This window comes from Dendropsophus ebraccatus, chromosome 7 (genome assembly GCF_027789765.1).
Source record: "Dendropsophus ebraccatus isolate aDenEbr1 chromosome 7, aDenEbr1.pat, whole genome shotgun sequence".
NCBI lineage: Eukaryota > Metazoa > Chordata > Amphibia > Anura > Hylidae > Dendropsophus > Dendropsophus ebraccatus.
In genome coordinates, this window is record NC_091460.1 from 123,596,358 (window position 1) to 123,621,313 (window position 24,956).

Genomic DNA, 24,956 nt, shown 5'->3' on the forward strand with positions numbered 1-24,956 from the left:
GTGTCCTACAGTACTAAGCAGTCCGAGAGCTGTTCTCCGGCCCACACTATTCACTTCCTTTATACTCAATGCTGGGCGGCCTGCTGCTCTGTCACTGTCTCAGTGTGGCCTGCGGGGATCTATGACAGGTACACAGGCCTCTTACTGGCCGCTTGTGTATCTGGTCACATGACTAACTCAGGCTCCTCTCCCTGCTGGGCCACATTAAAAAACACTTGTTGTTGTGTTGTCACCAGAATGGTTCCATGCCCACAACATGCCCTGAAGATGAGAGCATTGTTTCCACACTCAGAACGGGGAACATTTTTGGCTAATGTTTTTTTGTTTAAGTTTATTAGAAAACACTAATGTGAATGAGTTAATATAAATAGTTGTATGTCCTAACATAGGATGCGCATAGTACTACATAATGTCTTCGTGTTACCAAAACACACATTTCGACATACTGTATGTTATCAAAACTTAAACATTCGATATATGAAGTACCTTTATGAATGTGTCCATATTAGCTAACCTTTCTGTCTCTCCACAGAACCAGTGGCAATTTCTCAGACCCACCGGGAGGACAGGATGCTGCTGGTTCTGATGTTGCAGCATCACAGCAGGAGGGGGATAGTGCCACGCCACCGCCATCACAGGAGCCTGGCAGTCCTACTCTTTCTGAGGGCACGGAGCCGATGCCAGGACCTTCTGGCTCGACTTCCATGCACGAAGAGGAGGAGGCTGCAGCACCATCAACATCTGGTGCAGGTCCTAGTGGTGTGCCCCTGGCAGCTCGGCCACGTCAGCCACTCACGAGGCCCACTACTACCACCACCAGGAGGCGTCGGGAGCAAGAAGAAGCTCATTCAGCACTGAGTGAGTTGGATCAATCTGTCGTCAACTTTGTCAGGCGGTTTGATGGAGGAGATGATCAGAATGATTTCTTCTGCTACTATCTGGGAGTCCGTTTACGGAATCTCCCTACTAATCTGGCACGTAGTGCGCGGATGGTTACAGAAGTGCTGCTGTCGTGTCACGAGCAGATTGACCCCGATACTTTCCCCGACCCTTGCTATGTGGGCGTCCTCCTACAATCTGTGTATGGGTTACACTCACGGAGGCCACATATCCCGCCGGAGGGCTTTCTTTTCCCCGAGACCACTGCGCCCCCACCTGTGCCCCCACCTCTCTCCCCCCTTGTCCCCCCAGCATTGTCCCCAGAGCCACCTGGTGCCATGCCCCCTCCATCTGAGGGTACTAGGGCCGTTCCTAGGCGCCAGCCACGGCGTGGACGGCGCTCTCGGGCATCTCGTTACCCACGACGTTTATGATTTCTACTATGTGATGTATGAGGCAATACATCATAATATTATTATATTTATTTGGTTTAATTTTTCTATTTTTTTTTTTTTAATTTTTTTTTTTTTTTTTTTTTTTTGGTTTATGGCAAGTGGTCTCCTTTTTCAGGCCCAGAGAGGTCATTTTGTGTTAGGGTAGAGTAGGGTCCATGTCCCTGAGGACACCTTACCGGGGTGACATGGTACACTCTGTTTGAAAAAACAGTTTGCTAAGATCCTCATTTAAAAGAATCTATAGAAAAAAGTAAAATCATAATGTCTTTCCTTTAGCTATCTCCAGGGCGAATGGTTCTTGTGTGTAGGGGCCCTTGTTAGCAGAACCAATATGTCACTACATTTAAACGTCAATAAGGAAAAAAAAGGACTGTCATACAAATAGATGAGTTCCTAAATGCAAGTGTCTGATGTGTCCGGTTTTTACATCCATTACTGACTTTTGTTGCCTATGTTTGACTCAGCATCTTGCACAGAAGGTTGATTTGGGAAATGTATCCTTTTTGTTAACCTTTATACACAATAATGGGTTTAATGTGATATTTCATACAGAACATGCAGAGTTTGGTGTAAAATTATTTTATATATAATATTTAATTCAACATTATAAGTATTTTAATGATCAACAATAAAATCCAAACTACATTTGGCCTGGAGAAAACAATGCTACATTGTGTGTGTGTGTAAGTCGAATAGTTGACATTCTTCCACACACATCTGCGTTGTTCTCTCTCGATTGGGAGGTGTAATGTAGTGATTTGGCTCAAGGTTACTAAAGTACCGCGCGCTTACACAATGTACTGTATCCTAGAATCAAATCCACATTTTCACACATGGAGAGGCCTAAAGCCTTGCCAAGGATACATCAAGGATCTATTCACATGTTTTCAGTTTAAAAAGCTAAAAATTAACCATTATTATGTTTGTATTGGTTTGGCCTTTGCACATAGTGCAGTTAATGGATGTGTTGACGATATATATGTAACATTTCCCACAAGTCTCAGGCTTTTATTAACATGTTGTGTCACTACGCTAATCATTGACTCAGTGTGTGCTGGATGAATATCTGATAGTCTGCTCCTAGACTGGCCCACGAGATCGGCCTTTGGGAGCCTGCAGCAGAATGCAATGATCTGTCTGCAGTAAGCTGCAGCTTCATGCGCCCTTCCCCCTCTGTCCTAATCTAACTTTGACTTTACTATTGTGACATCATATTGCTTGGCAAGTCTGAGAATGTTTTTGAAAAAAATTCCTTGTGTATTTATATAATCTCTCATTTTTTCACCTCTCCCAGAAAAAGCTTAGCTGGTTGTGCACTTTGTTTCGCGTAATGATTTGCATTAATGCGACATGCCTATTTTAGCCATGTATACAGATGGCAACACTTTATCAGTCTGAATACAAAGCCTCTATTTCATATGGTAATTCAACATTTCGTAACCCTGTCAGTAACCAAAGTGAAAACTAACGTTGATTTCTAGTCAACAGTGGCCTTTGCCGCCAAGGGCTGGTTATTTGCATATGTAAATGAGTGTGTTCGCTCACATATGGAGATAGTGGCTGGGCTGATCCACCGGTTCGGTAGCTCCAATATAGAATGGATCACAGAAATCGTGGGGCCCAAGCGGCAAGCAGGTACGACATGGTGCAAACAAAGGGGTTTAAGGAATGAATCTAGGAATAACAAACGTGTTGTTCTGTGGTCATTTCATGGCTGAGCACCAGTTTTCTCCTTCTGGAGATTACACCTTAGTTTGCAGTTAACTGACGACCAGTGAGTGCCTGGCCTGAGGGCTGGGTATGAGGTATCGTTGGTACAGGTGTGCTCTCGGCCTTGTCAGAGAGTGGACATGTGTCCTGGACCTTTGCAGGTGCCTTTTGGGCCGGAAGGGAAAGGAATGTTGTGTTTGTGGTCCATTTCTTGGAGAAGTGGCCAAATGTTATATAGCATTGTTAGTGCATGTATCTGAGTGCCACCCTGCACTGTGGCTAGTTGCACCTGTGTGATGAGAGCAGGATTGCCATTTGGCCTTGACATAGGATGATAGAAGAAAGGAATTATTTATTTGAAGCTTAGCCATGAGAGAAATATTGTTTGCCACACATTTCTCACGGTCTTATTTTGTAATTGTCCTTGTATATTTTTAAATCTAACTCAAAATACAGGGATGAATGTAACAACTGTTTGTGTCCAGGCTTCACCTAGGCCGTGTCCGTGACTGGATGGAGATAACAAATGTATCATTTTGAGTTCCTATGGGTAGAAGCCAAGGTTATTTAGGATGTGTCTGCATTGTAAGAATCTGCACTTTGAAAAACGTCGCTGGAAGAAGAAGTGATTTGGACAACAAAGCCGGAGTGATTCATGGAGCCCGAGATGTATCCTGATCGGTCTGTTATAGCCGTCGGCCAGCTGATCAGTGAAGTAAGTATTTTCTGGAGCTGTTGGGAGTGCTTTATACATAGATAAGATCATCGATAGAAAGATTTCGATCGTCCTTTGGACTCGGAGAAGATAGTTGTGTGGCCGTGACTTAATGTATGACTGTCATTTGTTGTGTGAGTCACATTTACATACATGTAATTTACAAGTCTTGTCTTTTATATCGCTTTTTGTGATGTCCAAAAGTCACATCTGTAATTGCATCCTGTTTAAGTGGTAAATAATTTAGTGAAAACAAATCGATTATGTAATGATCAATAGATGCTAGATAATATTTATTTTATGTGTACGATTGTCTATAGTCATTTAGTGGCACGATACATCGCTCCGAGTAGTTTATGTAAGTACGATTGTGTGTAATTCCTATGTGTTTGCCATCAGGGGGCGCTTGAAATCCAGCAATGACTGCATGAGTCTTTTCAGATGTGTGTGTCTCCTCCAAATCTGTGAATGTGTTAGCTCTTTCGGACCATGTAACGCACATCGTATTTTAGGCGAGATTTGTAAGTAATGGCTGGTCGAGGAATTGTCCTTGTAATAGCACATGTTGTTGGGCAAACAGGGCGTGACTTAGGATTGCTCTTAGCGAGATGGCCGTGCAGCGAACTCTCTCCCTTCTCCCTCCTCCCTCCTCCCTCCTCCCTCCTCCCTCCTCCCTCCTCCCTCCTCCCTCCATGATGGTTGTTGGCGGCACATACATAGTAGAAATCCTACCATATAATGTGCTGATAGTGTCATCATAAGGAGGTCGCTTAAATAGTACGCAAATCACGCACAAGATCCGGCGCAGGCTGATGATGCTATAGGCTAGCGACACAGCGTGGACACGCCCCCTCTCTGTAGTACATGCACGTCATCAGTGTGCGTAGCGGGGTTGTTGTTTAGCCGGAGTGTTTGGTGTGCTGTGCAAATTCTGTTCACTGCTCGGCTAATGAGTATTTTGGCTTTTAGCGCTGCTCTGCTTTGTACTTTGTCAGGCGTTGTAACGTCGGAAGCACACACAATCCGCAGCAGCCACGTTCAAAGAGGCGTGGCCGACCATTATGGCACTTGTAGTGCAGCGGCTTACGACGTGACAATGCCGGACAGAAATGGGTAAGCTGAGCATCGTTACATGGTGTCACATAGCAATTCGCCGAGCACACGACACGCAATAGTTAACCCCCCCCCACCCCCGCTACGCCCAGTGCTGAGGTGGCGAGACTACAGAGAGGAGGCGTGTCCCCCCGTGTCGCTATCCGATCCCAGACCCCCGCGCCGGATTGTGGCCTTCCATTCCCTAGTAGTAAGCACATATATTTAGGGCAAATACTATGAGGACATGATGTGAGTAGTAGTGTACTGTGTATATGATATGTGGCGCCAGCAAACATCATGGAGGGAGGGAGTTGGCTGCAGGTGAAGCTGGAGACCCCACCCACATAAGTGACGTACTATTTACAATCAAACATGGCGTGTAGCATGTGACATGGGTGTAGTAGCTATGACCTTATTGACTAATAATTTCTAAGACGTTACTGTAATTATTTTGGATTTTCAGGTCCATGCTCGGCCAGTGCTATGGGCCGGCCCTGCGCCTGGGTACAGAAGCCGGCTAACACGGAGTGCCGCATGGAGGGAGGTTGCCCGGATTGTATACCCAGATTGGGACCAGCATACTAGATTACAGCAATGGATAATTGGTAAGTTGTTTAGCCACTGTGGCAAACCATTAACTCGAGTGTTATGGTCACCTGACGCTGATATATTCCTAATGTGTGGATGCTTTTGCTTGAAGCTAACTATGTGGAGACCAGGTGGTCCAGTGTGAGGGACCGATTCATCAGGCAGCGACGGCAGCTGATCAGGCGTGGGGCCGCCCAAGAAGAACTGGCCGCTTTGCGTTTTGCCCCAATGCTGCGTTTCATTTTGAATTCCCCCAGACGCCGCAGGTAAGTGTGTGTGTTAATTGCATGTGTCCATGGTAGGAGCAGATGATGACGGAGGTAGCTCAGTGTCTTATGTGTGCAGACATAGACATGTGTTAGATTTATATAGATTGTATACATCGAGGCTCCAGCAGGGGGAGCAGTATATTTAGTGAACACTTTAGAGTAATCTCGATTTCGGTAAGATGAGGCGCCCCCTGCTGGACACCAGATAACTAACAAATGCAGCCTGGCCTAACCGCTTTGGGAACAGCTTTTGATCCCTCCAGGATCTAATCCAGAACATGAAATGGCAGTTATGCCAATAGCGTGGACTGTCTTCATAATGTTTAAACAATGTACGCAATGTGTCCATAGAGTAAACTAATGTTCCACTCGGGTGGCCTTGTGAAGACCCACATTTTGGGTCAACAGTGTGTGAATATATTGTAAAAAGTTCTAGTGTGGCACCTCGTACATAGAAAATAGTGTGAAAGCAGGCAGAGTGTAATCCTGCATTGGATGCCTCCATTTTAGTTATCTGGCTAAATATGTCCTTAAACAAAAGTGCCATCTTAGATAGTGACCAGTGTTGTTTTCTCCTCAGACCACAAGTAGTTCAGCAACCAGCAGAGGCCTCATCGGATGAAGAGAATGAAGAACCTAATCTGGCAGAGGGGTTGGCCAGGACTCCACCACCAAGATGTCAAGAGGGTCCTGTGGAGCCTGGCGAGAGAGAGTGACATGTGCCTTGACCGTCCAACAACATTTGTGTTTGTTCCGCACTCCCTCTCCTCAGCTACACCAACACCACCCCTTGTCTGCTACACTGTAGGGCCTTAGTGCCAACCGCGCCTTACTAGCATTAATAATTTCCTAACATTTGTGTGCACCAGGACCACATCAATAACACACTGTTTAGAAGGTCTGGCATCACATTAGCTAGGGATGACAATAACAGCTTTGGGGGATTGGGATGTCCCTTTTATTTTTGTGGTGCCAGAATACAGTCAGGCTGGCTGTGTCCTTCACATATTGCCCACACTATTGCCTCTGCACACTATTCTAACTTCTGTCAACATGGTCCAAAGTAGTCTCCACACACCCTCGCCCACATCCACCCACACACACTATCATGTGAATGTTTTATTTTTTGACATGTAATAAATCCATTGCGACATATCTTGTTGTTTCCCGAAATCTTATTTTTTACTTGTTTATGTTTTAGTGTTTAAGGGTTAAAAAAACAAATGATTATTGACTGCCACTAAGGAACTACGAAATACGCTTCAAAATACTTAGTGGACTTTGTTTGCATAGAAAGCTGTATTGAATGTTGCTATTGTGTCTTATAAAATTTTGTTGTATGCTTTACGTTAGTAGAAAATGAACACATGCTGGATGTCCTTCAGGAGAATATTTCTAATCATATGTGAGACATTGCTGTATGTGTTAAAATGAATGTGTCATGATAGGAAATATTATAATGTAGTTAAGTATTTCATTTATCAGGCCAACACTCTCCTGCTGTGGCCACTTCCTGCCTTGGCCACAGATGGCAGCAGAGAGCACTGTCATACATGACAAACAAGGAATCGCAACATTCACTACATGTTCGTAGTAGGTTCACAATACGTGTATTTGAGTCAGTATATTTTGGTCAGTATTGTTAACAAAACCAGTAGTGGCTTAAAAACACAAAGGCTGTGTTCACACAATGTAGAAATAGAGTGGCTGTGCGCCATTTAAAGTGAAATATTGCTAAGTTTTTTTCTAAGAATGGATGTTATTTGGAAATGTCCTTATTTAGTGTTTTAATGGCGCACATCCACAACATTACAACATTGTGTCGAGATCCTTTGGGTGTTTAGAATCCACTGCTGTTTTTGTTAGCTATACTGAGTGAAATACACGTATTGTGAAGCCACTAGCGAAGATGTAGTGAATGCTGCGATTCCTTCTTTTTGAGGTCTGAGCCTGCTTTATGCTGACATCTGTAGCCAAGGCAGGAAGTGGGCAGAGCAGGAGAGGCTTGTGATGAGCACTAACATATTTTGGGACATTAATGTTATTATCATGACACTATCATTTCCACATAGAGCTCTATGTCCGATGGTAGTAGAAATCTCCTCCTGCAGGACATCCAGCATGTGGTCATTATGTACAAAGTGGAGGATATATAAACGTACACACAATAAACTACATAATGTAGCGTTTACACTGGCAGATTGATGTGATGGATTTTGGATAAGAAATCCAGGAGATGACTGTAGACAAGGAACAGGTGATCAAGTAAAGAGCGAGATTTCTAATCTTTGAATACACTCTTCTGTGTTTTACAGAAAAAAAATGGATGATAAAATAATATTTTTGAACCGCAACCTAAGTAGACCACATCCAGCTGGCGCACCTGGGTGATGTGTGGAGGGATATATGTGGTGTGTTAATAGTGATTGTTAAGAAGTGAGATGGACTGTGGCACTAGAAGATATCAGATCCTGTTACATATCCCACACTAGAAAGTTAGACATATAGTGCGCACCCTGCTGGTCACTCCATAGGAAATGCACATGTTTTGATCACATCAATCTTTCAGCACACTAGGTTCAAAGGACTATACAATTAACATTAGCATGATGTGACCATGCTCGATAATTACTGGCCAGTAGTATATCGAGTGAGGTAATGTGTATTTTCGAACACTACTATGTGGGAACACACAACATGTTTTACATACATTGAAAAGGCAGACACATTGTTTAGTCGAATAAGAAAATATATTTGTTGTTTTAGTAAAAAGAGAATGAAAATTAAATATCAACCAATACATCGGGTTCAAACTACAAAAGAAAATAAAAAAACACACATCCCAGAGACAGGTGACATACATGCGGGAAAACATCAGTCCTGTGGCCGTGGCTCATAAGGGAGGCTGTGAAAGGGGCACGGGCACGGCGCCTTCAGGAGTCATGAAGTAGTCAGCAAAGAGGTTCCTGACCACTATCCCGCGGTTGAGTTGTCTCCCTTGGCCATAGTTGATAGGGGCACTAAAAGCTGGCAGTGTCTCCACGTTCACCTCCGGGGTGGGAGCATAGTCCCGAAGGTAGTTGTGGAGAACACAGGCAGCTTTAATGACCATGTCAACTGTGGCCAATTTCAACTGCAGGGCAGTGGTAAACACTCTCCACTGACTAGTCATGATCCCGAAGGCGCACTCCACGAAGTTACGTGCCCGGCTCAGCCTCCGGTTAAATAGTCTCCCCCGTTCATCCAGCCCTCTCCGTGGGTAAGGGCGCAGCAGGTTGTTCAGTAAAGGGAAGGCTTGATCCCCTACCATGACGAATGGAGCGGGATGCGTGGTACCCGGAAGAGGAGTGGGAGGAGGTAGAGTCACGTGATCTAAGAGTATGCGCCGCCCAAACTCTGATCTCAGTAGCGCCCGGGAGTCCCCAGTACTGCCATAGGAGCCGACGTCGATGGCAAGGAAACGATACGTGGAATCAACAACCGCGATCAGGACCACAGAAAAAAATTTCTTATAATTGAAATACTGTGATCCTGATCGCGGTGGTTGCTTCACACGTATGTGCTTACCATCAACCGCCCCTATACAGTTGGGGAAATTGGCCACAGACTGAAAGCCTGCTGCTGACTGCAACCAAATCTCCCGGGTCGGACTGGGCATCACGATGGGCTGCAAATGCTCCCAGATCACGGCGCACGTGCAACTCACAATTCCAGAGATGGTGGACGTACCAACCCTGAATTGGAGGTGCAACGATACATAACTCTCCCCTGTCGCCAAGAATCTGTGAAAAAATGAAAAATAGTATTTTATGATTCTATTTCACATTCAGCTACATATTAAATTATTACATATTTTAACACTATATTAGATTTCACTACAATTACATGAACAAATAGTTCGCATTAAAATAAAGCATCTTCACCTTAACGTTATGAGCAGACGTCCCACAGGAGGGATGGATTTCCGCATGTAGGTGTCCTGTCTCTGGAGATGTGGGGTCAAAATGGAAAGTAAATTATCAAAGGCCTCCATAGGCAGGCGCACGAAGTCCTGGAACTTGTCAGGATGTCTGCAACAAATTAAGAAAAATATTGATCACTAATATTACACACAAACACACATCATAGGAAGATGTCATACGGTTTACAAATGTTGAAATTAACATCAAACGTTGTAAGGATAAACAAAAAACATAATAAAATTATGGACTTTGGGGTAAACATTTGTGGACAGTAACCTTTACATTTGCAATATTACATTCAAAGATTTGACGACTTTGATGTATTCAAATCGACATACCGTCGCAAATCATCATACAGGCAACCAATGTGGCCCCGGGTCTCCCTCCGAACATTGATGGGGTGGACCCAATATCGCCGTCCCACCTCCTGCAGACGGCGCTGCTCTGCGTCTTTTTGCCTCTGAGAAGAATTTTTAAAAAATTAAATTTATTATTTTTAAGACATCTCAATTAGTCACAAAATTATTACACAGTTGCATTTAAGGACCTTTGGTCAACAGTACTTAAGGGAGCTTGCATAAACAATACTTTTAAATCAATGTTTTACGGATTATAAGCCTAAACAGTTTGTAAGGCTAGTTTGAAATAAGTTACATAAAGCTTTAAAAAAAAAAAAAAAAAAAAAAAAAAAAATATATAGAGACTTACACACAAACGCTGGTAATAATTACGCATCTTCCACAGGATCGAAAGCACCACGAGCTGGTGCTTGCGGCGCAGCCTCATACGCCGGGCTGGCCCATAGGGCGCATTATTAGCGCCATCAGACATCTTTTTTTTTATTTTTTTGCCATTCAAAACACTACAAGCATATGGGCGTACTTCGCGAGTGGGCGGAGATTTTATAGGGATGTGGGTGTGCTTATTTGGCCCGGGGGCAGATTCATGAATCAAATACATGCTTTTGAGCGGGGCCAAACAAGCCAAGACACATCATGACACTACGGCCGGACTCTTACGATAAGACCGTAAGTGGTTTTCAAATACAGCCGCCAGACCACCCGGAGATGTACGGGACAGAAATTTTAACGCCCGCACTGTTACTACGTGTGAAACCGGCCATATGGTGTATAGAGCCTGTGTGGAGCTGCGTCCACCTCTATATGACTGGATGCGGTGATAAGTGTACAGTGGATGTTATTCAGTAGCAGCGGTGGTGTTAGTAGGTGGTGGTAATAGTCAGTAGCAGAGGTGGTGTTAGTCAGTATGTGGTGGTGTTAGTAGCAGCGTTGGTGTTAGTCAGTATGTGGCGGTGTTAGTCAGTAGTGGTGGTGTTAGTCTGTATGTGGTGGAATTATTTGTTACTTGTTATCTGGTACTGTGTTTTATTGGTCTTAGTATACAGGATTTGGTCAGTAACAATATGACGGTAATATGTATGGTGATAATATTTCTCTTCCTATCTTCCTTATATGCTGGTGTTATTGGTAATATCTGTCTCGGTGTATATATATATATATATGTATATATATATATATATATATATATATATATACACACACCAATAGCATCACTTGGTCGAGGAAGGGGGGGGGGGGGGCCCAAGTTGACCTTTCGCACCAGGGCCCAGGAGTCATTAGCTACGCCCCTGCGGCCGGGGCTTACATTTGTATGTGCATTATGCTGGCACAACCTCTCCGTCCTTCCTCCCCACCCTTCTCAGCATTAGGAATGATTCAGGAACATTTACTGCTGTTTGAGCTTTGCACAGGTGTCTTAACGATCCAGCCCATGTTCATTATGCACACAGGTGGGGAATAGGAAGCAATCTGCCTGGAACATTCCTAGTGAGGAGAAGGGGGGGGAGGAGGGACAGAGAGGGTGTGCCAGCCTAATGCATATACAAATGTAAGCCCCGGCCGTTAGACACAGCGCTGCCGGATTAAAAGTCGTTTTTAAAACAATAACTGCATCCCCTGCCGAACGGACCCCAGGACAGATCTTGGATTAAAAGCAGCTATCTGAAGATACAAGTGGTTTGGGGGGTCAGACTGTGGGAACGGAGTCACTTTAAAGTCAATGCAAACAACAGATGTTGTCTCACACAATGTATTGAACAACGGACGTTGTTTGGCTACAGCCAGTGAAGTAATGTTCATTAATATCCGGCCGTTGTCCATAGCCTTTAATACAATTCTTCATTTAAAACAACAGCCGTTATTTATGCCTAGTGGGAACATAGCCCTAAGGTGCATATTCAGAAGGATCCACTGTATTCTCAAGAAGAGGTCTAATCTACTAATAAACTTTTAATAGCTTCAAGCATTCAAAGACAGTTTCCTGAAATATGGCTCAACCGAACACTTAAAACAGAAGAATTCTAATTGAATCCTCCCATATGAACACACTGTAATAGGACATTGTTCACAACTCAAAAAATTGGAACATATGAATAACGAGGACAACCTCTTCTTCTTAATTGGGTTATCTGTAATTTTAAAATTGATAGCCTATCTTCATAATAGGTCAATGTTAAAGTAATGGGTGCCCTATTCTCAGGACCTAAACCATTCAATTATTTGAAGGGACCACATAGCTAAGGTGTTTACATATGTTCTTTCTTGCATCACTGCAATATTGGTAGTGGTGGTTCAAGATACTTAACATTGACACATTCCAAGTGAGCAGGGCAATGCTGTAGTACCTTGCACTGTAACTACCCTGATTATACCCTTCATTGCTTTGTGACACTCATCACTCATCACCTACCATGTTTTCCAGTTAATATATAGAGCTTGGGACATACTCGCTATATAAGATTACCCCTCTTCCAACACACACCAAATAAAAATTGATAAAAGAACATCAGACAGCAGCGAGATCTGAGAGGCAGAGAAGGAGGTACAGTAATCCGATAGGATACAAGGGCGGGACAGACGGATGTTTTTCTGGGCACAGCACCACTCTACCGTATCTCTTTTTTCCATACCCCGGATGCCTGCAGCTTGCTCTGCCCTTCATACAGTCACCGCATACATTGCGGAATGCGGCTATTTTTTTTTTTTGCTCCTCCCACCTTATACATGACATGGCAGATTCTCCAGTCCGGTTCCGAAGTTTATCAGCACCCGCCCTATAAGACGACCCCTGACATTTGAGAGGATTTTCCTGAGTTAAAAAGTAGTCTTATTCTCAGGAAATTACATAGTATATATGTACTAGTAAATAGAAAGACTCTAGTAATATGCCTTACCTGGTACTTCAAGATCATTCTGCAAGGCAAAATTTCTTGGAACCACACACAGAAAAGAAGCTTGTTTCCTTTTAGCTTGGGATGTCCTCGGTGGTCTGTATTTAGGTTTGCCATGAAGTTTTTCATATGATGAAGAAACATTATAGGAGCCAGGTGGGGGTATATCCTTAAATACAAATAATACATGGTAAGATTGCCTTTTATGGAAAGATTAACAGGAAATTAACTGGAAATATTTAAATTCGGGGTTAATCCGTCCTTATATGTTACTTTTTTCTATTAGTGTTTAATTTGAAATGAGTCAAAGACTAGAAATCTTAAATCATGTATAACACAGCCATTTCCCTGAATCCCGAATGACATAAAACCTAATCTGGGCACTTCATTATACAGTGTCGCTATTTTGACATTATTCTTAATAATCTGATAGGGAACATTTTAGTTTTTGACCTTAATGACTGAAAATACTATATTAGTTGTCACATTATTGCATAATGACTAAGAGGTCACATTATAGGATGCCATTACTCACTGAGGTAGTCTGAATATATTAGATAAAGCACATAAAATATTTGTTCCTAGTATGAAGCAGAGCAGTCTCCGCAATGACTGTAACGACTGCAGTCGTGGATCAGCTGTACCATCGCTAGCAATGAGGTAAGCCGCACCAGAGAACGGAGTCTAAGGGGTCACTAGTCTTTACTACTGCCCAGTGCAAGGCGGGATGGACTTGCTGTGGCAGGCGACCCCCAGGTCACTACCCTTGGCTTGGTTTGCTAGTGGCGGCGGGCGAGGTGCAGCTGGAGACTGGTAGGCAGGCAGACTGGTATACAGCAGGACTCAAAGCTGGAACTGGATTAGCAGTCACATGCAGGAAGCACAGATGACAGGAACCATGGGCAGAAATCCCGGAGAGCTGGGACCACACACTATGGAAGCATGCAGAGGCTCCAACAAGGAAGGGCAGGACAGGTTCACATATTTATAGTGAGGAGGTGTTTAGGTGCATACACAATTAGGGACTTACTGTCTCCTTAAATCTGCAACAGCAGGCGTACGTGGACCCTAAGAGGCAGGGACGCGCGTTCTGGCCAGGACAGCGGGGAGCAGGAGCATGGAGTGGTAAGACACCCCAGGTGGCCAAAGAGGAATCGCTACAAGGCCTGGGCACATGGGCACCGGTGACTGCAGAAGACCGGGCACAGGGAGAGCGAGTGTGGCAGCGGTCCAGAGCACAGGACGCTGCCCCGGCCGTGACAATGACAATACATATATAAGACACCAATGGTCCCTATTTATTGTACTCATGTAAATTCTTATTTTTCAGAGGGCTCATGCACACAATGGCACTATATCTATGGACCTACAGTACAGACCAAGACCCCTTTAGCCAATATTGTACCCCCATAAAGGCAAATCGGTTCAGAACAAATCATGCACACCAGATTAACAAAGTTGTCTATCTGCTTGCATTTAAGAAATAGTATTTATTTTTTAGGACTTTGTACAGAACCACAGGGGACTCCATGTATGTTCTGTAGCACAATCTAGACTTTTTAGGGCTTTAATGGCAGCATATTCCAATCACTGGTAAATATTACAAATAGGAGGAATTCTCCTACTATTCTGTCTCCTCTGGTCTAGCTTGTCTGGGAAAAATTGCTCTGCAACTATCTCACAGCTAATCTCTGGATCAGCTATCTGGACTAAAATACTTCGAGAATTTAGCACTGAGTTCCTATTGTTTATCTCCCTGGTTTGCACACATCTGTGCGGATTATATCATACTGTATGTTCTGTAAGTCTGTGTTTATTGTTTATTGTTTCTCTTTAGTTCTATGGATCTTGTTTCTACTAAGGAGAGCTAGTTAATGTTTTCTATAGAGACACTGCAGAAACAGTGGGGGAGATTTATCAAAAACTGGTGTAAAGTAGAACTGGCCCAGTTGCCCCTAGCAACCAATCAGATTCCACCTTTCATTTCCCAAAAGTCAGTGAGGAATGAAAGGTGGAATCTGATTGGTTGCTAGGGGAAACTGAGCCAGTTTCACTTCACATCATGTTTGATAAATCTCCCCCAGTATGTTTAGTTTGACTGGTGATAGGTTAGGGCCAGAACAAGGGATAAGCAGGATAGACACACATTTAAGGCCACTGCCAACCTGTTCTGGGGGGGGGGGGGGGGGGGGGGGACCATTGTTGCCAATCACTAGCTCCGGGAATCCTGAGCACTTGTCCTGAATCCTCAGTGCTAGTGAGGGCCCCTTGCTGGTGAAGGCTGTCAGAGCAAGGACCGCTGGTTCCTCATGCTGTTTCTTACCCTGTAGGCCACAGGCTACATTGAGCCTGTGGCCTACAAGAATCCAGGAACAGTTTAGAACAGGGGTGGGGAACCTCCGGCCCGCGGGCCGCATCCGGCCCCTGAGACCTCCCGATGCTCCCCTGTGATGCTCGCCGCTCTGCTGGGGAAGAAGCCGACATACACCACATCCTCCGGTGTCTGTGACAGCTGGCGGACACCGGAGGATGCTGTCTGTGCCGGCTTCTTCCCCAGCAGAGCGGCGCGTGTCTTTAGTCTCTTGCGGGCCGCGCGCGATGACGTCATTTCATCGCGCGCCGCCTGCAGGAGAAGACCGGCACAGAGGACCTGGGAGAGAAGAGGACCTGGACTGCGTGGGAGCGGAGGTAAGGTGAGTGGGATGTTTATTTTTTTATTTGGGGGTTAACTAGGATCCCAGGGACATGATTGATGGGGGGGGGGGACAACTAGGCTACCAGGGACATGACTGATGGGGGGGACAACTAGGCTACCAGGGACATGACTGATGGGGGGGGGGACAACTAGGCTACCAGGGACATGCCTGATGGGGGGGGGAATAACTAGGCTACCAGAGACATGACTGATGGGGGGGGGAATAACTAGGCTACCAGGGACATGCCTGATGGGGGGGGGGAATAACTAGGCTACCAGGGACATGACTGATGGGGGGGGGAATAACTAGGCTACCAGGGACATGCCTGATGGGGGTTAACTAGGCTACCAGGGACATGCCTGATGGGGGGGGGGGAATAACTAGGCTACCAGGGACATGCCTGATGGGGGGGGGGACAACTAGGCCACCAGGGACATGACTGATGGGGGGACAACTAGGCTACCAGGGACATGACTGATGGGGGGGACAACTAGGCTACCAGAGACATGACTGATGGGGGGGGGACAACTAGGCTACCAGGGACATGACTGATGGGGGGGACAACTAGGCTACCAGGGACATGACTGATGGGGGGGGACAACTAGGCCACCAGGGACATGACTGATGGGGGAGACAACTAGGCTACCAGAGACATGACTGATGGGGGGGGAATAACTAGGCTACCAGGGACATGACTGATGGGGGGGGACAACTAGGCTACCAGGGACATGACTGATGGGGGGGACAACTAGGCTACCAGAGACATGACTGATGGGGGGGACAACTAGGCTACCAGGGACATGACTGATGGGGGGGGACAACTAGGCTACCAGAGACATGACTGATGGGGGGGGAATAACTAGGCTACCAGGGACATGCCTGATGGGGGTTAACTAGGCTACCAGGGACATGACTTGGGGGTTAACTAGACTACAAGGGGCATCACTGGGGGTTAACTACAATAGCAGGGGCACTAGGGGAACAATACTATGCCTTGTCCTGGGTGCTGCAAACCCCCGCTACTAACTGCCGCGCACGGTATGCGGCCCTCGAATGATTTTATTAATGCCCGACCGGCCCTCGACATGGAAAAGGTTCCCCACCCCTGGTTTAGAACCTCATTGCTCCTAAGCACTCCCACACCCCTCTTCCCCCCACTTGCAGACTGTGATTTCTACAGTCTAAATGGAGGACAAAAACTGGACTAATCTGTTCGAAAAATTACAGTATACTCCGCAGTGGGAAATAAAACATTGTTATAATGTAACTTAGGGGTGTCAGGAATGATTTCACATGTCTGCTAAGGCCTGTATGTTAGGAAAACACTTTAAACTCCCAATATAACTGATACAAGTCAATTAAAGTCAATAAAAATTAAAATAATTTTAAAGCTAAATTTAAGAGCTATGCTGTACAGCACAGAACACAATGATGCTTTTCTTTTTAATATGCTGACACTTCAGTCATTTAAATATGATTTTTACCTTTATTCTGGTAGCAAAGTAATTATCTCTGGGAGGATTCATGGTTCCCGGAGCAGTGATGTGACATTTAGTTATAAAAGTGCTCCGTTTACACTGAATAAATAAACACACTTCATGCCCAAGTGTAATATAAAGAAGGGAAGCAGTTCATGTAGTCATATATACATTGCACTGTAAAGTGGCAAATCAAGAATGTGACAATTGATTAAAAAAATATTTCTTACTTTATGGAACATAGACTTGTAGCATCAGTGTCATTGTAAAAAGAATTGCACCAATAATACCAATAGCTGTGGAAAAGGTGAGCCACTGTGCATCCAAATGTTATTTCTATAGATGAAACAGATAGATCACACTATTCCCTTTCTGTAAATATGGGTCTGGTTTAAAAGTGGTATCATACTACACTGAGAAAGGTAGCCAGGATCAGTCATTGCACCTATGTTGTAATAATGCTGGGGGCAACTGGAGGACAGAAGGCTCACTGCCTTTCTCTACAATCCCGTGTGGAGAAGATGAAACATAGGCAACATTCACAAATCAGTATATTTTCAAAGATGTAATTTGTGATCAGCATTTTTTTTCTGTGCCCTAAAGGAGAAGTCCAGCAAACATTTTATTAAAGTATTGTATTGCCCCCCAAAAGTTATACAAAGTTATACAAAGTGTATACCAACATACACTTATTACGGGAAATAAACACAAAGTGTTTTTTCCCTGCACTTACTACTGCATCAAGGCTTCACTTCCTGGATAACATGGTGATGTCACTTCCTGGATAAAATGGTGATGTCACTTCCTGGATAAAATGGTGATGTCCTGACTCGACTCCCAGAGATGTTCGGGCTGTGGCTGCTGGAGAGGATGATGGCAGGGGGATGGTCAGTGTCCCTCCAGTGCCCTGTATCCCTCAGTGTCCCCCTGCCATCATCCTCTCCAGCAGCCACAGCCTGCACAGCTCTGGGAGTCGGGTCGTGACATCACCATTTTATCCAGGAAGTGACATCACCATGTTATCCAGGAAGTGAAGCCTTGATGCAGTAGTAAGTGCAGGGAAAAAAAGCACTTTATAAGAATTTCCAGTAATAAGTGTATACTGGGGATTTGTATAACTTTTAGGGGGCAATGCAATACTTTAATAAAAATTTTCGCCCAACTTCTCCTTTCAATGAGGACAGCATAAACTAGTGATAGAAATGCTGGACAGATACTTTGAGACGTTGCACAAGAGCATCATAGCACATCTTGGACCTTCCAGGGCTTCAGGCCAGGCCTAGAGATGTTGTGACTCTCATGGTATTACCAATAAAAAAAGAACTGCACCTGGGTACTTTAGCATAACTCAACACATACCTATATTCTGAATTAAGCCGCTGGAAGCCAACCAGTGAGTTCACCTCACTGAAGATATCTAGGACTGGGACGTATGCCTCAGACATCCTAGAGGAGAAAATAGCTTGTTTCCACATCCCCATATCCACCACTTCATTTTCAAGTGGCACCTTTTCACGCCATCCATCTTTTTGTCTGTTACTGCAACTGTCTCTACTGTAACTATTCATGTGGAAGACTATGGTGCCAAAATTTATTTTAAGTAAAGCCATGTGTTTCTTTTTACTTCATTTCATGTCTGGATGATTTAACTGTACACTCCCCCAAGGAACATGTCAAAAGTTTTCATGTGAGAGTGAGGTCTGTGGGTGATATGTGTACTAGACTACAACGATGAGCCGACATCGTTCATGTCAGCTGATCGTTGTGTTCTATTACACAGGATGATTATCGGCCGAATACAGCCAATAGTCGTTCTGTGTAATAGGGCCTTTAGTTAGCACTTCTCCATACTCTATCTAGTGATCAGAGACGGACTATGTGATCCGATCTGTAAATGTATTGATTTTTATTTAAAACCCTTAGTTGAAACTTTACCATCCTTTTTAAAAGATACGACGGACGCCCTGGTAAGGGTTGATGGGATCTTTCTGGATACTGAAATGCTAATAGTCACAGCGGACGTAGAGTCCCTATACACGTGTATTGACCACAGGGACGGTCTGAAAGCAGTTGAGTTTTTTCTGAACACAAGTAGCTGGGACTCCGACACCTGCCGTTTGATTTTGGAATTACTTAATTTTGTTCTCACACATAATTTTTTTGTTTTTCGTGAGAATTTTTATTTACAGCAGCGGGGCACTGCCATGGGGGCGGCGTGCGCACCCTCGTATGCTAACCTCTTTCTGGGGTACTGGGAGAGGTTGGTATTTCAATGGGGGGGCCGGCGCCGCTCCCCATGTGCAGTGCTGGCTCAGGTACATCGATGATGTTTTGTTTATTTGGCAGGGGTCGGAGTCCCAGCTAAAAGATTTTATGATGCAATTAAATTCTAATGAATTTAACATTTAACTGACATATAAGGCGAGTGCCCGAAAAATGGAATTTTTGGACATACTCCTTGAGAAAGGTGCTGACGGACATTTGGAGACGGATGTCTATCGTAAGACGACGTCTGTGAATGCTCTCCTGCATGCCTCTTCTGCCCATGTACCATCTACAGTACGGGCTGTCCCAACCGGACAGTTCCTACGGATGAGGAGAATTTGCTCCTCAGAAACACGGTTTGAGAAACAGTGTAGTGATTTAAAGATGAGATTTAAGGAAAGAGGCTATGGGAAGAGAATTATAAACTCTGGGTATGTACGGGCCAGGAATACACAACGCCAACAACTGCTACAAACAACTAAAAAACAGAAACCTTATAATGATGGAGTTAGATTTATCTCTACATTTAATTCTGAGTGGGAAGAGATGCGGAAGGCTATTTCCAAACACTGGGCTGTTTTACAAACAGATCCCATCTTAGCTAGAAAATTGTCTGAAAATCCCCTCATGACAGCAAGGAGGGGCAAAAACCTCAAGGATCTGCTGGTGAGGAGTCATTACACTCCAAAACCAGCAAATCCCTTTGGTTCTAATATGAAGGTAAAGAGTGGATGTTTTCCATGTGGTGGGTGTAAAGCCTGTGAAAACATAGATAGAGCAAGTACATTCGCAACAGCTGACGGTCTGAGAGAATTTAAGATTAGGGATTGTATCTCTTGCAGTACTCGCATGGTGGTCTATTATGTCACATGTGGATGTGGGAAGATATATATTGGTTTAACATCTAGAGAATTGAAAATAAGAGTGAGGGAGCATGTGAGAGGGATCGTTGCTGCAAAAGAGGTGGAGGATGAGATGCAATTGACAACGATCCCTCGTCACTTCAAATTGTACCATGACTGTGATCCAAAAACTTTCCGTGTCAGAGGTATAGAAAAAGTTGAAGGAGGGATTAGAGGTGGTAACGTGAAAAAAATCCTTGCCCAGAAGGAATGTCGGTGGATTTCTACACTGGGGACGTTAACCCCGAGAGGGTTGAATGAACAACAGAGCTTTGCTCCTTTTTTGTGATCATTAGTTTTATCCTGCAGATCTTATTTTTGTCTTTTGTGTCTAGTATGTAAGTTGTAAATTTTATTTTTTATGTTTGTACGTTTTAGTTAATACATGTGATGACGGGGATCAAGTTAAAACATGGGACTGGCATAGCGGCAAGATATGAGGGACAAGTATTGTGGAGATTTATAACATCTGCAAGACATTGAGAAAATCTCTTGTTGGAGGATGGCCAACGACTTGAATTACGGGGAGGATGTGAGATGTATAATATAATGTAATTATGTAAATTTGTCACAATGCACTTTAATATGAATTACTGTATACAAAAGCACTTGAATTGTTTTTGTGTTGTTTATGATATTTGCACTGTAATATATGTACAGGTATGCACATCTATGTACACTTATGTAATTATTGTGGTATATTTTTTTATATATTCTTATTGATTCATGTTTTTTTTTGTTTGATGCATTAAATAACTATTGTTTTTGGTACACCTTATACGATTAATCTATATATTGTGTGGTTATGAAATTTTACATTGTGCACATTGTCACTTTATATTTAGTAATAGTCATATTAGAATGTTCACACTGCCCGTTTTCCTGTTTGACGCAAATACCCCCATAGACGAGAGAATTCAGAGTGTCTTATTTTTTCTAAGTCCCCATTTGCGGCTGTGCGCATGCCCTGGGATTCAGGGCAAGGACGTCAGTTCTGGCCGGCCTCTGAATCGCTGTGCGCATGTCCATGTGCGTTCCACGCCATGGATGTGCGTTCCAGCGATGAGCGCCGGGAGAATATGACGTGATTTCCGGCCCTCCCATGACATGCGCCGATACCCCGGAAGTGGTTACTTCACATGGTATATAAAGCACAAAGGACAGGGTGATAGACACGCCCCCTGAGGAAGCGTAGCCACGCGAAACGTGCGTAGGGGTCAAGCACTACCACACTGCCATGGGTGAGTCAATATGAGCGGCTAAGATTGTGGTTTTAGATGTGTCTATAGATAGCGGCCAGAACTAATTAATTTTTAGTCCAATTTCGGGAGGCCTGCTACGATGTATTAGAGACAGTAACACACATATTGACTCCAGATAATAGAGGATTTTATATTTTTATATTCCATGATCAAAAGCAGTGTGTTTGTAGGACGCCATTTTTTTCATAACCTTTGTAAACTTGTTTTTATATGAGATATGTGGTTTTTAACTTTTATGTGAAAATTAAACTATGAATTTCAGCTGAAAGCCTTGGTTTTGCTTTTCTTGTATAATATATGTCTTATAAAATAGGCTTTTTATTGGAGATTTTTTATTGGGTTAATAAGGATACAGGGGTAAAGGAATAGACCCCTTGGTGACAATTTATTGCTGATACCCATTGGAACGTGTGTTTCTGATCAGAGGGGGGTCTGATTCTTTAAAAGTTTGTCCATTTAGGGTCCTAATTTGTAGGTCTGTGAGAAAAAGGGGAATGGGAACCACACTAAAACTTTGACCCTAAGGAAATAATAACATAGAGGTAAAGCTTTGTACGGCTGCTGGAGAAATGTCTGAAAGAAATGAATTGCCCTAACAAAATCATCTGTTGACTGGGGGAGTTAAGGTCCCCATACACTTTAGAATTTCTTGGATTTGGCTGTCAGTCTAGCTTGTATGGGGTCGTCTAAAAAAACACAGACAGATGATGTGGTCGGCTGTGAAGGAAAATCCGACCCTTTTCTTCAGAAAGATATACGCTACAGCGAGAGTGTTCTCTCTGCGGCTTACCCCTCTCCAAAGAGAAAAAAGAACTGCTTGGCTGTGCCGAGCAATTCTATGTATGAGGCGGACGGACGGCGGGACAGCTGAATGATCATTCTGCGATCAGTTGTTGAAGGTGTATGGGAGCCGTTAGGAGCATGACCTGTAACGATAATGCCACCACACCTGAATTCTGAAAGGCATTATTGTATTGTCAATGAGATAACCCCTTTAATAAAAATTCTATCACTATGACAATATTTTGGAATCATTTTAAGGCTAAGTTCACACAACCTAAGTATTTATTAAACAATGGCCTTTGTTGCAGGTTTGCAACAACAACCATTATTTAATGAAGTAGCCAATCACATTGAAGTCTATGGAATCCCAACCAGAGAGTATACACTCTGTATCCACTTCGACCGGAATTCCATGCAGCTGCACAAAAAAAAAACTGACGAGTCATTTTTCTGCAGCTGCTATTCACTGAATAGTGGCCACATAAGACTGACAGTGTAGATAATGTAAAGTGCGCCTCCAGCCACACTTTACATTGTCGGCTATGGGTAATTGGAATGTGGGCACGCCCGCATGTGCCCATATTGCAATTCAAAAGAAGTGAAGTTCATCTGGCCGGTACTGCAGTACTGGCTGGGATGAATTTCACAGACAGCGGCTGTTCTATGACGGAAGCTGTTTTACATAGTGTGAACCCGGCCTAAAAGTAGGGGGGAAAATGATGCCTTGTAAATAACCTTTATTGTAAATCCTACAATCTCCCTGTGTCATAGGAAATTTTAAGGGTTCTCCACCATGTTTTACTATTAACCGAATAAGCAGTCTACCAGCAACTTCATTTGTTTTATCCTTTGGTATAAATTCCACTGTGTGATTAAGGTTTTGCTCTATGTATCTAGCTAACGTGTTATCTTCATAAAGCAGACATCACAACCACGGGAGACACTATCTCAAAGTACATCGAAATTCAATCACATCTTGCCTATGTGTTTTTTGTTATCAGGACATTCAGGGTTTTGTAAGACTACGAGTTAATTTGTATTATATATTCATTATTCAACGTAATCTTTATTAATACCTTCTCATATTTCTATCTTTTAAGAATTCAAAAGACTAGTAGGGCTATACATTACTGAGTCTATTACTTTCTGATGGTCTATAAATTTTAAAAATGCCTTTATTAACCAAAAGATGTGATTTCGTGTTAGTCATTTATATTATTGCAGGATTGTCAGAATGAATAGTTAGTTTCCATGCGTTCCATGTATTTTTAAAGATTAAATTAAATTATTCTTGCATTATTTAATATTACATTTTTTTTAATTCTAGCACTGAAAGTGATCTCTTTTTCCCTACTTGAATATTGTAAGATGAAGAGTCCATTGTGCTTTTTATGGACAGTTTCTTGGTATGATTATTAACCAACAATGTAAATAAGAAAACACACTAAAAAGAATTCATCTATTTATCGCATTTGTTACACCATCGACTAAATATCCAAATCTTATACTATATTTTAACACTTACTATCTCAAAAGTTGTAATCCAGGGGTATTCAATCGCTAGTATAAGGTATTCCCATTTTAACTTGTTAACCCATCTCCGAAACAAGCTGATTGGTAGGGTCTGACCAATGGCAGCCCCACTGATCCCACGAATGTGGATAGAATTGTCCCCAGAAAGAATGTTGAGCACAGCTCATGTGCGGAAACTGTTTCATTCATTCTCCATTGGTAGAGGCTAACAAGTTGAGGTGGTAATACATCTTTAGGCTGGGTTCACACACAATATGACACCGGCCGTGTCACAGAACGGCCGGTGTCAGTGAAGTTCACAGTACCGGCTGGATCAACTTAATTTCTTTAGAATTGGGATGTGGGCACATTTGGCTGTCCCCGCATTCCAATTACGAATAATTCCAATTATTAGTCGAAGCTGACATGAAATATGGGCGTTGTTTTATGAAATTATTAGAGATGAGCGAACCTTGAGCATGCTCGAGTCAATCCGAACCCGAACGTTCGGCATTTGATTAGCAGGGGCTGCTGAACTTGGATAAAGCCCTAAGGCTATGTGGAAAACATGGATATAGTCATTGGCTGTATCCATGTTTTCTAGACAACCTTAGAGCTTTATCCAAGTTCAGCAGCCCCAGCTAATCAAATGCCGAACGTTCGGGTTCGGATCGACTCGAACCCGAACCCGGTTCTCTCATCTCTAGAAATTATATGTAGTGTGAACTTAGCCTTAAGGCCCTATTACACTAAGCGATTATCGGCCAATACCAACCGTTACGGCCGATAATCATTTTGTGTAATACAAGACAATGATCAGCCGACATGCACGATGTCGGCTGATCGTTGTCTTTCGGAAGGCTGAAATGGCAACGATCAGCGTGTTAACGACTCGCTGCCGTCGCTCCATGTAATAGGATTGGCGGCAGCAGACCACTGCTGTCTCCTATTAGCTGCTGAGACGATCTGATGATCACCTGGACAGCCCCTCCACAGCTCCCCGCGCCCCCCATCAGCTCTCACTTGCTCCTCCGCTGTCAGTGAATGTAATAGCGATGGCAGCAGGCGGGGAATGAGAAACAAGCGAGTGTTGACCTGACAGGTCAGCGCTCACTTGCTCTCTACATCGCTCCGT

The 24,956-nt window shown here is 43.7% G+C and overlaps 1 protein-coding gene across 5 annotated transcripts in view; it reads right to left on the reverse strand.

The window, feature by feature from the left end:
* The window catches only part of STPG2 (sperm tail PG-rich repeat containing 2), a 419,428-nt gene that overhangs the window by 216,865 nt on the left and 177,607 nt on the right, over positions 1–24,956 (reverse strand). For all 5 annotated transcript variants that reach the window (XM_069978345.1, XM_069978347.1, XM_069978344.1 and 2 more), the window contains exon 12: positions 12,927–13,092. In XM_069978345.1, the coding sequence (XP_069834446.1) occupies positions 12,927–13,092 (166 nt within the window). The remainder of the gene's footprint in view (positions 1–12,926; positions 13,093–24,956) is intronic.